The 13,458-nt window shown below is 48.3% G+C and overlaps 1 protein-coding gene across 6 annotated transcripts in view; it reads left to right on the plus strand.

Annotated features, from left to right (window-relative positions):
- Nucleotides 1-9,914: 9,914 nt before the first annotated feature.
- Nucleotides 9,915-13,458, plus strand: part of ZC3H4 (zinc finger CCCH-type containing 4) — a 42,268-nt gene continuing 38,724 nt past the window's right edge. The window contains exons 1-2 of one of the 6 annotated variants that reach the window (XM_042920925.1): nucleotides 9,915-9,996; nucleotides 11,110-11,275. In XM_042920925.1, the coding sequence (XP_042776859.1) occupies nucleotides 11,115-11,275 (161 nt within the window). In that variant the 5' untranslated portion in view covers nucleotides 9,915-9,996; nucleotides 11,110-11,114. The other 5 variants (XM_042920928.1, XM_042920931.1, XM_042920930.1 and 2 more) reach the window with 5 other exon arrangements.

Consider the following 13,458-nt stretch of genomic DNA (forward strand, 5'->3'; position numbering starts at 1 on the left):
AAGCAAGAGTTGCGTCCTCCACCTTCCGAGCCAGCCAGGCGCCCCTCCCATCTTCTTTCTCAAGGCTGAATATGAATATGTCCCATGGTAAACTATAAACCACAGTTTGATTATCCATCCATCCGTTCAGCAGACATTTGGGTTGCTTTTCAGCCTTCGACTAGGGTCAATAATGTGGCCATGCACGTGGTGTCCAAATATCTCTCTGAGACCCTGGTGAGACCATGGGATATATACCCGGGGGGAGGGGGTAGTTTTGTTTTTTTCAGCCACAGCTAATCGGAGCAGCTGCCAAAACTGAGACTTGGTTCCCCGAAAGGGGGTGGAGAGCAGTTAGTCAATAGATCAGGCCCCTGGGTTTAGGGATTACATAATTACCTCCACCCAGGTGGCAGCTCCACTTTAACCACCTCGGTGGCTCTCAGCCCCACCTGCACATTAGGATTATCTGGGGACCGTTTCAGCAACTCTAGTGCCCAGGCCCCACCTTCCGAGACTGATTAATTGGGCTGGGGTGGAGCTGAGACGTTGGGATTTTTACAAAATGCTCCCCAGATGATTCTAAACACAGGATGGAGAACGCTGTAACAAAGGCACGTGTGGTGTCTTATTCCGGTCTCGATTCTTTTCCCGCCCCTTCCTGTCCGAACCGCATAATTCTTAGGATTCTTTAAAACGACATCGGATTAGGGGCACTGGCTGGCTCAGTCAATGGGGCACGGCGCGTGATCTCAGGGTTGTGAGTTCGAGCCCTACATTGGGGGTAGAGATTACTTAAAAATAAAAATATTTAGGGGCGCCTGGGTGGCTCAGTCAAGTCGGGCGCCCGAATTCAGCTCAGGTCATGATCTCGCTGTCTGTGAGTTCAAGCCCTGCGTCGGGCTCTGTGCTGACAGCTCGGAGCCTGAAGCCTGCTTCGGATTCTGCGTCTCCCTCTTTCTGCCTCTCTCCTGCTCACACCTCTGTCTCTCTCCCTCAAAAAGTAAATAAATGATAAAGAAAAAAAATTTTTTTTAAGTAAAAGTATTTAAGGGGCACCTGGGTGGCTCAGCCGGTTAAGCATCTGACTCTTGATTTCGGTTCAGGTCATGATCTCATGGTTCGTGGGATTGAGCCCCATGTCAGGCTCTGCACTGACAGTATGGAGCCTGCTTGGGATTCTCTCCCTCCCTCTCCCTCCACACCCCCCCCCCCCAACTGCTCTCCCCTGCTCTCCCCCTCACATATGGTCCCTCTCTCTCTCTCAAAATAAATAAACATAAAAATTTTTTAAAAATTAAAATCTTTGAAATAAATAAAATTACATTTAAAAAAATTAGGCAGCGCCTGGCCAGTTCAGCCAGTGGAGCATGTGATTCTTGATTTCGAGGTTGTGAGATTGTGAGTTCGAGCCCCACATTGGGTGTAGAGATTGCTTTAAATAAATAAGTAAACTTGAAAAAATAAAAAATAAATGAATAAATAAAAACTAGCATGTTTGAATAGAAGTAAAGATAACCTTTATTACCTGTAATAAAATACATACATTTAATTATACAGATGGTGGATTTTTACGTACATGAGATGTTATGGATCAAATTGTGTCCCTGCAAAAGATATGTTCAAGTACTTATCCTTGGGACCTATGAATCTGATCCTATTTGGAAATGGGGGTCTTTGTAGATGTAATCAAATTAAGATGACATCATTAAGGGTGAGCTGTAGTCCAATATGACTGGTGTCTTTATAAGAGGAGGGAAATTTGAATACAGAAACCACAGGGAGAAGGGCCACTTGAAAATGAAGGTAGAGGGGAGCCAAGAGGCTTAATTGGTAGAGTACATGACTCTTGATCTCAGGGTGGTAAGTTCAGGCCCCACATCGGGTGTAAAACTTACTTAATAAAATAAAATAAAATAAAATAAAATAAAATAAAATAAAATAAAATAAAGTGGAATAGAATAGAATAAAAGCTCCTGGCTGGCTCATTTGGTGGAGCATGGGACTCCCAATCTCAGAGTTGTGAGTTTGCGCCCCGTGTTGGGTATAGAGATTACTTTAAAAAAGAACATAAAATATTTACATTTTTAAAAATTTATTTATTTATTTTTGAGAGAGAGAGCGCACAAGTGGGGAAGGGGTAGAGAGGGAGAGACAGAATCCACAGCAGGCTCCAGGCTCTGAGCTGTCAGCACAGAGCCCGATGCAGGCTCAAACTTACAAACCATGAGATCATGACCTGAGCTGAAGTTGGATGCTTGACTGACTGAGCCACCCAGGTGCCCCCGATGTTTATTTATTCTTGAGAGAGAGAGAGACAGAGAGCGCAAGCCAGGGAGGGGCAGAGAGAGAGAGGGAGACACGGAATCCAAAGCAGGCTCCAGGCTCTGAGCCATCAGCACAGAGCCCGACGCAGGGCTGAAACTCACAAACCGTGAGATCATGACCTGAGCCAAAGTTGGATGCTTAACTGACGGAGCCACCCAGGTGCCCCTTAATCTCTATGCCCAATGTGGGGCTCAAACTTATAACCATGAGATCAAGAGTTGCAGAGGCACCTGGGTGGCTCAGTAGGTTAAACATCCGATTCTTGATTTCAGCTCAGGTCATGATCTCAGGGTCGGTGAGTTTGAGCCCCACATGAGGCTCCAGGCTGACAGTGTGGAGGTTGCTTGGGATTCTCCCTCTCCTTCTCTGTCTGCCCCTCCTCTGCTCACTCTCTCTCTCTCTCTCTCTCTCTCTCAAAATAAACAAACGTTAAAAAAAAAAAGAGTTGAATGTCTACTGACTGAGCCAGCAGGGTGGCCCTGGAGGGTAGAAGTTTGAAATGAAGGTCTGAGCTCCTCTGAAGGCCCTAGGGAAGCAATCCTTGCCGCCTCCAGCTTCTGGTGGCTGGCCAACAATGCTTGGCTCGAAGATTACTCCAATCTCTGCTTCTTCTGTCACATGTTGTCTCCCTGTGTGTATCTTTGTGTCTCTTCTCTTCTTGGAAGGATACCAATCATATCGGGGTAAGGGCCCACCCTACTCCAGTGTGACCTCATCTTATTTTTATCGATCATCTCTTTAGTGACCCTGTTTCCAAATAAGGTCACGTTCCGAGGTTTCAGGAAGAATGTGAATTTGAGGGGAGGGAAGCACTATTTAACCCATTACAGGTACAAGTATATATTCTTTTTTTTTTTAACATATATTTTTTAATTTGAGAGAGAGAGAGAGAGAGCAGGGTAGAGGGGCAGAGGGAGAGACAGAATCTCCAGCAGGCTCTACACTCAACTTGGAGTGTGACGTGGAACTTGATCCCATGACCCTGGGATCATGACCTGAGCTGAAATCAAGAGTCAGACAGATGCTCAACCTACTTACACCCAGGTTCCCCCCCTTTTTTAGTATATATACTTTATTTTATTTTTTTTTAATTTTTTTTTCAACGTTTTTTATTTATTTTTGGGACAGAGAGAGACAGAGCATGAACGGGGGAGGGGCAGAGAGAGAGGGAGACACACAGAATTGGAAACAGGCTCCAGGCTCCGAGCCATCAGCCCAGAGCCTGACGCGGGGCTCGAACTCACAGACCGCGAGATCGTGACCTGGCTGAAGTCGGACGCTTAACCGACTGCGCCACCCAGGCGCCCCAGTATATATACTTTAAAGTTTATTTATTTTGATAGAGAGAGAGAGAGGGAGAGAGAAAGGGAGGAAGTGTAGGAGGGGCAGAGAGAGAGAGAGAGAGAGAGAGAGAGAGAGAGAGAGAATCCCAAGCAGGCTCCACACTGCCAGTGAGGAGCCCGATTTGGGGCTCAATCCCATGAACCTTGACATCATGACCTGAGCTGAAATCAAGAGTCTCACACTTAACCGACTGAGCCACCCAGGCATCCCACAAGTGTATATTCTTAAATGTGTAACAACATATATAGAAATAACTATGTATGTATATGTATGGAGCTAGGTAGTTAACTAGCTAGATGAAACAAATGTGGTATTTGATTAAAAATAAACGAAAAATGGGTGCCTGGTGGCTCATTCGGGCATCTGACTTTCTTTTTAATTCTTTTTATTTTTAGAGACAGAGAGAGAGAGGAAGGGAAAGCACGAGAGCACTAGCAGGGGGGAAAGAGAGAGAGAGAGAGAGAGAGAGAGAGAGAGGGAGAGAGGGAGAGGCAGAGAGATTGAGAGGGGATCCTGAGCAGACTCCACACTGAGTGTGGATCCCATAACCCTGGGATCATGACCTGAGCTGAAATCAAGAGTTGGACACTCAGGGCGCCTGGGTGGCTCAGTCGGTTGAGCTTCCAACTCTTGATTTCAGCTCAGATCATGTCCAGCCCAGCATCAGGCTCTGTGCTAAGCAGGGAGCCTGCTTAGGATTCTCTCTCTCTCTCCCTCTACCCCTCTCCCCCCTCCCTGGCTCTTGCCAGTGCGGGTTTACTCACTCTCTTTAAAAAAAAAAAAAAAAAAAAAGGCATTGGTGTGGGCGCCTGGGTGGCTCAGTCAGTTAAGTGTTGGACTCTTGATCTCGGCTCAGGTCATGATCTCACAGTTTGTGAGTTGACTGCTAGGGGTTCTGTCTCTCCTTCTCTTTGCCCCGCCCCCACTTGTGCTCTATCAAAAATATAAATAAATAAACTTAAAAAAATTGATAAGCTATCAGAGTTGGGGGATGGCCAGTGGGTAGGTGTAAGGAACTGAATTTCCCTGACTTTATAATTCTTTTCTTTTTTACGTTTATTTATTTATTTTCAGAGAGAGAGTGCGAGAGAGAGCAGGGGAGGGGCAGAGAGAGAGAGAATCCCAAGCAGGCCCCAGCTGTCAATGCAGAGCTGGATACGGGGCAGGAACTCATGAACCGGGAGATCACATGACCTGAGCCCAAATCAAGAGTCAGACATTTAACCCACTAAGCCACCCAGGCACCCCAAGTTTGTAATTCTTTTTTTTTTTTAATTTTTTTTTAACGTTTATTTATTTTTGAGACAGAGAGAGACAGAGCATGAACGGGGGAGGAGCAGAGAGAGAGGGAGACACAGAATTGGAAGCAGGCTCCAGGCTCTGGGCCATCAGCCCAGACCCCGACGCGGGGCTCGAACTCACGGACCGTGAGATCGTGACCTGAGCCAAAGTCGGACTCTCAACCGGCTGAGCCACCCAGGCGCCCCCCAAGTTTATAATTCTTGAAGCTGGGTGATAGGTATATGAAGGTTCATTTTACACTTTCCTCTATTTTTGTGTATGTTTGAATTTTTCCATAATAGAAAGTTTTTTAAAACCCTTATTTTAATGTTCCGAATCTAAAACTCTTAAACTATGCTGTGCTACTTTCCAATCCTAGGGGAAAATGCCAGTGACAGGATCAAACAACCTCTTTGTGCACAAAAGCTGTTTTGAAGTCTGGAATGACCATGCAGCAGAGGGTTATATCAAACATCTGTTGGATAAGACTTTGGAGATAAACACTTTTGCTGAGTTGTCTTGTATTGTTAAAGTGAAATGTTCAGGGGTCATAGAAATAAAAATAAAGGGAGTCAAGCTATTTTGAAGAACTAAAACTGATTCTTAGCATTAAATGATTTATTAGTTATTATATTGACCTTGAAATGACCCTGAAGATCCATGGCATGTGGTCATTTATAACTGGTTAGCGAATGACCTGAGCTATTTCCTGTGAGTATGCAGTAACTCTTGTGAACAGTAACTTTGTGGAAAAGGACTGAAAATCAAGCAACCTGGTCTATAAATTATTTTCTCCTGGACCTCTAGACTCATTAAACATCTAAAAGGGTTCCTTTTCCCACTCCCCCTTATAGTTTTATAAAGCTTACAAAGAAAATTTCATGTAATGGTAGGTTCTCAAATTTGGGGGTATATATGTTCTTAAACTTTTTTTTTTTTTTTAAGGTGAAATTCACATTAAAAAAAAGAAATTTACATAACTGAAAATTAACCATTTTATCTTATTTTTTTTAGTTTATTTTTTATTTTGAGACAGAGAGCGGGGGAGAGGTAGAGAGCAAGCAAGAGAGAGAGAGAGAGGGAGAGAGAGAATCCCAAGCAGGCTCTGCACTGACAGCTCAGAGCCTGATGTGAGGTTTGAACTCATGAACCTTTCAATCAGACCTGAGCCAAAATCAAGAGCCAGACACAACTGACTGAGCACAACTGGCTATAATTTTGTTCATTAGGTGAGCATTTATTACCTAGAGTCAGGTTGGGCCCTGTGCTGTCATTCTATCATCCCTGGTCCCTGTCCTCTAGTGTCAGTAACAACTCCTTTATTGTTGTGATGTCCCAAAAGGTCCCTGCAAACTTCCAAAATGTCCTCAAGGGTGCAATACTCTCCCCTTGAGAATTAAAAAAAAAAAAAACAAAACAAAAACCCAACAGGAATTTCCCACAATAAGTCCCAAAATGTCCTCTAGGGGGCAACATCATCTCCTTGAGAACTAGGTGGAACCACGATCTAGCCTGGAGTTCATTACCCTCCATTTCCCAATAAAAACAGGGTTGGATTAGCAAGGAAGGTAGAGAAAATAGCTATTGGTTGGCAGTCAGCAAGATACCATAATGCCTCCCTTTGGCCAATGGTCTCCTCCTTTCTTCCCTAGTTACTTCCATGGGCCGGAGCCAGCTTCTGGCATTTCTTCCACACCGTGTAGTGACTTCTCTGTAGAGCCATCCCTGTGACTAGAAAAACAAAATCTTTTGCCAGAATAATGATGTTCCCAGAGTAGAAAGAAATAGGTACCAGGGAAGCATTGGTCACTTACGGGCATCACAGAAGTTTCCATCTCAGAGAAATACAAGGATCTGCCAAGCTTGGAGACATTTTGGAGGTCCAGATGAAGAACTTTGGAAACGATGGGCAAGTTGGTAAAACATGCAACCTTCCTCCACAACCTCCCCACACCACACCCCCCACACACCTGGCACACATGGGCACGTGCGTGGGCACACACACAGATACACACACGTGCACACACACAAAGCCACGTTTGGTAGCTCTGTTGGAATCTTAGAGGCAATTTGTATCATGACCGGGAGACTCGCTCTCACTGATCAGCAAAGAAAGCTCTAAGGTATACACAAGAAGGTTCTTTAGATATATCGCCCAAGATGTATTGCAAAAGACTGCCATCTGGGTCTTCCAACCCAGCCATCCAGGGGGTCCTCAAAAGTGGCAAATATACTACAATTTACTTGTCTGTTCTCCAATCGATGGGTATTTAAGGTGTTCCCAGTTAGGGACTATTTTGACTAGCGCTGCTGTGAACATTCTTTTCATGCCTTTTGGTACACATTTGTTGGATATATACATTCGGGTGGAATTCTTGAATCATAGAGTAAGCTTCCTTTCAGCGGGAGTTGATATCGCCAAGCCATTTTCCAAAGGGATTCTAAGGGAGATCCTGTGTTTCTCCTCTACTCTAACATTCTATACTTCTCTACTCTGGTCGCCAAATGCTGGAGGCTTTCCCACACCAAGCGGTTCTGCAACTGGGGGGATACCAGCTGAAGTTCAATTCCGTTCTGATACTATCTACCCGGAGTTAGCATGAGACCCCGTTGGTTAAGAGCTCATTCCCACAAGATTGCCCACCCCCAGCTTCAGCCTCAAATTGGAAGCACTTCTGATTGACTGGGTATAAATCAGATGTTGCCACAACCCCTTTCTCTGTTTTCATTAATTTGCTACAGTGGCTCACAGAAGTCAGGAAAATAGTCTACCTACTAGACTACTGGTTTGTTACAAAGGATATTAAAGAATATGAATGAACAAGGGGCGTCTGGGTCGCTCGTCGCTCTGTCCATTGAGCATCCGACTTCAGCTCAGGTCACGATCTCATGGTTTGTGAGTTCAAGCCTCATATCAACTCACTGCTGTCAGCATGGAGCCGACTTCCTATCCTCTCTCTCTCTCTGGCCCTCCCCCATTCAAGCGCACATGCGCGCACTTCCTCTCAAAACTAAAACATAAAAAAAAAAAAAAAAAAAAAGAACAGGAATGAATTTAACTCATTAATGAGCGAACCAGCAGAAAAATTGAGCTGGTTCAAGTTGGAGATGAGAAATGTGTATGTATAAAAACAAATGCAGGAATTAGGTTGGAAAGTTTGCTACAAAATTAATACCATTCAAGGTCGTCTTTCCTACCAGACCAAAAATCCTTTGAAACTTGAGAATCTTCCGTAACTTCTCAGAGTCTAGACCCCAATCAACAATTACATAGTTAAGTCAAAGTGACATTTAGAATGTTAGGGCGGGGGCGCCTGGGTGGCTCAGTCAGTTAAGCATCGGACTCTTGATTTCGGCTCAGGTCATGATCTCATGGTTTCATGAGCTGGAGTCCTGCATGGGCTCTGTGATGACAGTGTGGAGCCTGCTTGGGTTTCTCCCTCTTTCTTTGCCCCTCCCCTGCTTGCGCTCTGTCTCTCAAAATAAATAAACTTAAAAAAAAAAAATGTCAGAAGGGCTTGGTAGGCAATGTTAGACAGTGGTCTAGTAAGACTCTGAAAAGGCATGGAGAAACCTTCCTGCCTCATGAGACTTGTTGATCTTTTCATTTTTCTCATTACCTAAAAGCAGACAGCCCTCTAGAATTCTGGAATGGCCTGCTGAAGCTTCAGAGATGGCCAGCTGGAGACCACAGCTTGAAAGGACAGACCACCGTGTGGTCTAGTCTTAACCAGTGTGGTTTCATCCATCCCTAGAATACATGGGGTTCAGAAAACAAGGCACAGAAGGGGAAAGACAATTCACAGTATTTTTCTTTCCATTCTCATAATCCTGCTCTACCAGTCTTGTGTTAAAGAAACCTTTCGGACAACTTTGTTAAAAGCGCGTGCCAACATTTTATTGCAATGATGCATGCAAAGAAAAAAAAAGTCTCTTGTAGGTGAATTAGAAATGTATTCTTGGTATGGACATTTTAGGGGAGAAGTGAATGGTTAAATAACTATCATTAAACTAGAGGCTAGATCCAGAAAGTAAATAAAACTAGATCCAGAACATAAGAAAGGAAAGACGAAGATTAGGAGTCTTGATTGGCAGGCAGTAGTTCCTCAGAACAAATTTCATAACCATCAAAATTCACTCGAAATGGCTTAAATCTTTTTTATCAAGAAAGCTAATTACTTCACTGAAGGAGATTGTTATAAATTACTCACAAAGAGCGTATGTCCCAGACTAGTTTGCGGGCATTTTTTTTTTTCTTCTTTCATGGTAGGATTAATAGACCAAGAAGTAATTTGGCGCCTTTACCTCCAGATTTATCTTTCATGCTGCACTGGTTTTCTTTCTGTCCCCGCAACCTAAATGGTCCATACCTCGTCAGGCTCTGAAATAAGCTTTTCCTTGGCTTGGAACTTTCTCTTCTCCTTCCCATCTCCACTTAAACAACCCTGTCCTGGGCGCCCCCTTTAACACCTCATTTAATAGAGGCTCTCTTCTAACTTCCGGTTCCTTTCCCCTGGGGCATTATCGGTTTTTAAGCTCCAGGAAGCTAGAAACTGTTCCCATCGACCATCACAGAGCTTGACACTGTACAAGGAGCTCATAAAAGCACAGAACAAAGATCCTTGGATATAAACCGGCCTCAACGAATTTTTGCAGTAGGCAACGGAATGCCCCACACGGACTAAAATTCTTGAGGCGCTCTTTACGGCTGATATTACGTTCCTGAGACAACTATTTAGACGCCAGGATCGTCTGCATCCGTTAAATGAGAATAGTAGTTACTCCCAGCGGAGTTTTGAGGATCAAAAGGTTGTCGGTCGTTTGCACACCGTTTGAACCCGGTCAGCCGCTCCCACGTGTAACATTTATCTTGAGCCTTCCCGATAACCTACGCTCCAAGCTCTTAAACTTCCCGGAGGCAGTACCAAGGCCCGCCCCTCTCGCACCGCCCCAGGGAGACGTCACTGACCGAGGTTTCTAATGACGTCAGCTCCGGACCTGTTCGGCTCCATCCTCCCCTTCTCCGGAAACCTACAACTCACGGCACCCGGCCTCCAGCTTTCGGTTATTTTTTTTTTTTTTTTCTTTCCGTAGCTCGAATTCTTTCCCTCGCATTCTTCCACCTAAAACTTTAGTCTCTTCCCGCCTTCCCTCAAGCTGGTAATTTTCGGTTCTTGCCGCTTGCGCTCGGGTGCATTTCCCAGCCTTTTGCTCTGTTAATCGCCTCCCGAGCCCCGCCCTTCAGCCTTTCCCGTCTAAATTCCTCTTTCGGCTAGTTCCGCCTCCTGCCACCCGCCTCCGACACCGCCTTCGGCTCCTTCCGGATCATCGCAGTTCCTTGCCTTCCCCGCCCCCCTCCCCCTCCCCCCGGTCCTGGTCCCGCTTCGGCTATCTCCGGCTCCCGCGACTTTCCATCCATTCTCTAGCCACACCCCCATCACCAACCTCGGCTTTTTCCGTCTCTCGCTCCTCTGCCTTCGGCTTTTTCCGCCTTGCCTCGACCTCACTCCCTCCCTTCGGCTCTTTCCGCCGGCCTTCGGGAGAAGGCCTGTGCCCCTCTCCTCCACGTGACGCGGCCTCCGCCTCCGCCTCCTAGTTCCCCCTCCCACCTCGCCCTTCCTCCCGCCTCAGCCTCTCGGCTCCTCCAGGCCGGGCCGCCATTTTGTGTGAATTTCTGACTGCGGCGGGGGCCGAGCAGCCGGGGCACCTAGGGCGGGCAGACAGACAAGACAGTCGGCCCGTCTCCGCGGCCCGTTTCCTCCCTCCCTAAAATCCTTTTTTTTAACCCCCCTCGCTCGCTCTCCTCTTCTCCCCTCCCCCCTCGCTTGCTCCATCGCGCGCGGCCCGCGCTAATTACACCCAACCACCCACCAGTGTCCGTGTCTCCCGGGTCCCCCACCTCCGGGCCCGCGGGGGAGGTGTGTGTGGGGGCTCTCGCCCCGATGAGGGCCCCGCGCCCGTGAGCGAGTGACCCCAGGGGCGGGCTGCGGAGAAAGGCGGCGAGCGGCCCGCCGAGGCCTAGGCCGCGCGGCCTACGCGGAGGTCGGCGCAGAGGTGATTCCGAAACCGAAAAACTATATACCCATTCCTATCAGGAGCCCTCAGAGCTGAAGTGTGCCCCTCCCGCCACGCCCAAGCAGTCCTTTTTCGTGCATTAACATCCCCTCCCCCCCAAAGGAACTATGGAGGCCGCGCCCGGGACCCCCCCGCCGCCACCATCAGAGTCGCCGCAGCCGCCATCGCCGCCGCCGCCATCAACGCCTTCGCCTCCTCCGTGTTCCCCCGACGCCTGCCCGGCCACCCCGCACCTCCTCCACCACCGCCTCCCGCTCCCTGACGACAGGTCAGGCCCCCGGCCCGGCCGGGGCAGCGTCCCCGGGGGGAGGAAGAGGAGGAGGAGGAAGGGGGGCGGCCGCCATGTTGGGCCGGGCCGCGGAGGAGGAGGAGGAGGAGGAAGGGCGGGGTCGGTGGGTGTCTCTCGCTCGCTCGCTCTTTCTCGCTTGCTTTCTCTCCTGGCCTCATGCGTTTCCCCCCCCTCGCGGCGCTCGCCCGCTCTCCCTCGCTCTCGCTCTGTCTTTTTTGGGCGCCATGCTGAGGGGAAGGTGAGGAGGCGCCCCCCGGACCCCCGCGCCCGCCCGCCCGCCCTGGGGAGGGGGCGCTGTGGGGGGGGCTGCGGAGGCCCACGGGGGTCCTGGCTGCCCCAGCGCCCGGAGCTGGCAGCCATGGGCCCGCCTGCCCGTCGCCTGGCTTCGGGGAAGGGGATGGGGGAGGGGCTCCCGGACCCTTTTTGGGGGGGGGGATCTCGAGTAGTAACCCCGCTCTTAGGGATTTGGGAGTTGGGGGTTTCCAGCCCCTGGCAGTATCCTTTCTCCTGGGGGAGGTGTGCCCTGCCCTACTTGGAGAGGTACCCTAGTTTAGGCAGAAAGTGGGGGTTCGTTCAGTTCTAGCTCCATCCTTTTAGTGGGGGGGGCGTCCTTTGGGTGGGGGCTCTCGCACTTTTTTTTTGGCGGGAGGGATTTCCTAGCTATTACCTAGAGGGCAAATTTGGTTGGGGGGGGGAATCTCTAATTCCTTCGATGGAAGCCCCTTTCTCTTTTGCGGGGAGAAGCCCCCTCCCCGTGTTTTTCCTTGAAGGCAGGGGTCCTCTCGTTTTTCGTAGGTAGGTGATGCGTTTTTGGCGAGGGGGGTGGGGGGGTGAGGTTTGCTTTACCCTGCCTTGGAGGGGAGAGGAAGTTGGTCTCTTCTTTCTCATGGGGTTCCCTCCTCTTTCGGGCTAAAATGGGGCGCCATCCCTTCCGGGGGAGAAAACGAGGTTTGTTTTTTTTTTTTCTTTTTTTAATTTTGTGCTTTTGCAGGGGGTGAAAGGGAGTGCCCCCCTTCCCCTTTTATGAAGTGCGAAATGGGTTTGCCCCACGCCCTTCTCTGGAGGGTGATAAAGGGGCCAGCCAGCCTGGCGCGTTTTAGAGCGAGGTTGGGGCCCCTGTTTCCCCTGCTCCAGCAGAGGGTTGGGGTGCAGGGTTTGCCCTCCCTTTCCTGGCGGGGCAGGGGAAGAGGTGTCTAGAGAGTGGATTGGGAAATGGAAGGAGGTTTTCAAGCGGCAGGAAAGGCAGCCTGAGAAGGAGTGGGGGTGGGGAGGGGAAAAGATCGAGCTGGACAGATGGCTGCCCCATAGCAGCCCGGGCTGGGGAGTCGCGGGAGGACCCTCCCCTAGATTGGGGTCTTAGCGAGGGCTTCCTTGCCAGGCACCACGGCCCCTTCTCCCCACTGCCACCTCCCCTTTTCCCTTTCTCCTTCACAGACCATACTTTGCCTTTTAAAAGAAATGCCACCCACATTCAGAGACACAAGTGCAGCAGTTTGGTGAGCTTTTAAAAAAAAATTTTTTTTTGGTTTTTTGTTTTTGTTTTTGTTTTCTGTTTTGTTCTAATTAAATGTATCGTCCTGGGAATTGCAGCCCATCGCAGCCTGACTCCAGTTCAAGGAAATAAACAGATTAGCAAAGGTCTGTGCGCTAAGCCCACGTTGGGCTTCCGGGCCCCCTCTGGGGGGCAGGTGCATTACTCAAAGGTGCTTACACGCTTTATTCGACCTCTAAGGAGTTCTCTTATGTCAGAAGTGTATGTCTTACAATGGGTTGGGATGGTAAGTAGCCTCTTTTATTGAGTAATTCAATTATCTCCCTCTTTTTGTCCCTTTCCTGCCTGCCTTCCTCCTGCCTTTAGACCAAAGTGATGCTTGAGTGAATTGATATGTTCGAATCAGGATTCTAACCCAGTTTTGAGCCCTTTTAGACTTGCACATCCTTTCGATCTTTAATTTTTTTTTAATTTGTCGTACACAGTTTTGTCAAAAAAAAAAAAAAAAAAAGAGCGTTACTGTAACATGACAAAAACTTATGTAAAAGGCCCATATGTTTTCAAGCCCTTGGTATCCCTCTCTCCCTGTCGGTCCATTGCTTTGTCTCCAGCCTTCATCTTTGAAGAAAGTGGACACTTCAGAGGTCCATTTCTAGGAGACGAGGTTAAA

The sequence above is a fragment of the Panthera leo genome, chromosome E2 (assembly GCF_018350215.1).
Source record: "Panthera leo isolate Ple1 chromosome E2, P.leo_Ple1_pat1.1, whole genome shotgun sequence".
Lineage (NCBI taxonomy): Eukaryota > Metazoa > Chordata > Mammalia > Carnivora > Felidae > Panthera > Panthera leo.